The sequence below is a fragment of the Orycteropus afer genome, unplaced genomic scaffold (genome assembly GCF_000298275.1).
Source record: "Orycteropus afer afer isolate SDZICR_OR568_19922 unplaced genomic scaffold, OryAfe1.0 scaffold04392, whole genome shotgun sequence".
Lineage (NCBI taxonomy): Eukaryota > Metazoa > Chordata > Mammalia > Tubulidentata > Orycteropodidae > Orycteropus > Orycteropus afer.
The window spans coordinates 7853-8363 of NW_006925979.1; the positions used below are offsets into that span (position 1 = coordinate 7853).

The window sequence follows — 511 nt, forward strand, 5'->3', positions numbered from 1 at the left end:
AGAGGTCTGATGGCGTAGTGCCTAAGGCACTTGACTGCTAACCAGAAGGTTGGAAGTTCAAACTCACCAGCCACTCCTTGGAAGGAAGACTGGACAATCTATTTCTGTAGTGATACTGCCTCGGAAACCCAAGGAGGGGTCACTATGAGTTAGAGACAACGCAACGGCACATACAACAACAATTCAAAAACAGACCTAATTGTCATATTAGTTAAAACTCTGTGATGACTTACCTTTATTTTACAAACATGTGTGGAAGACTTCAATTTTAAGTATTTTTTGTACAAAATAATCTTCTCATGTTCACTGAAAATAGAAAAACAGGAATTTCTTTTTATTTTCACATTATCACTTTAATAGTTACATTTAAAAATCTTTTTCTAGGTCAGCACTTAAATTCTGAGACAGTATGCCTGGTGATCCATAAACAGTTGGGGTTTCCTACTCAACTGACCTGGGTAAGAACACTGTGTCTACCAACTTACCATATGACAGAGTTCAGTTGGATAGC

General features: G+C 37.8%; 1 protein-coding gene across 1 annotated transcript in view; it reads right to left on the minus strand.

The window, feature by feature from the left end:
• The window catches only part of LOC103213514 (ATPase PAAT), a gene marked incomplete at both ends in the record, with an annotated part of 5846 nt that overhangs the window by 4553 nt on the left and 782 nt on the right, over nt 1-511 (minus strand). The window contains one exon of the mRNA XM_007959274.1: nt 234-306. Coding sequence (XP_007957465.1) covers nt 234-306 — 73 coding nt within the window. The remainder of the gene's footprint in view (nt 1-233; nt 307-511) is intronic.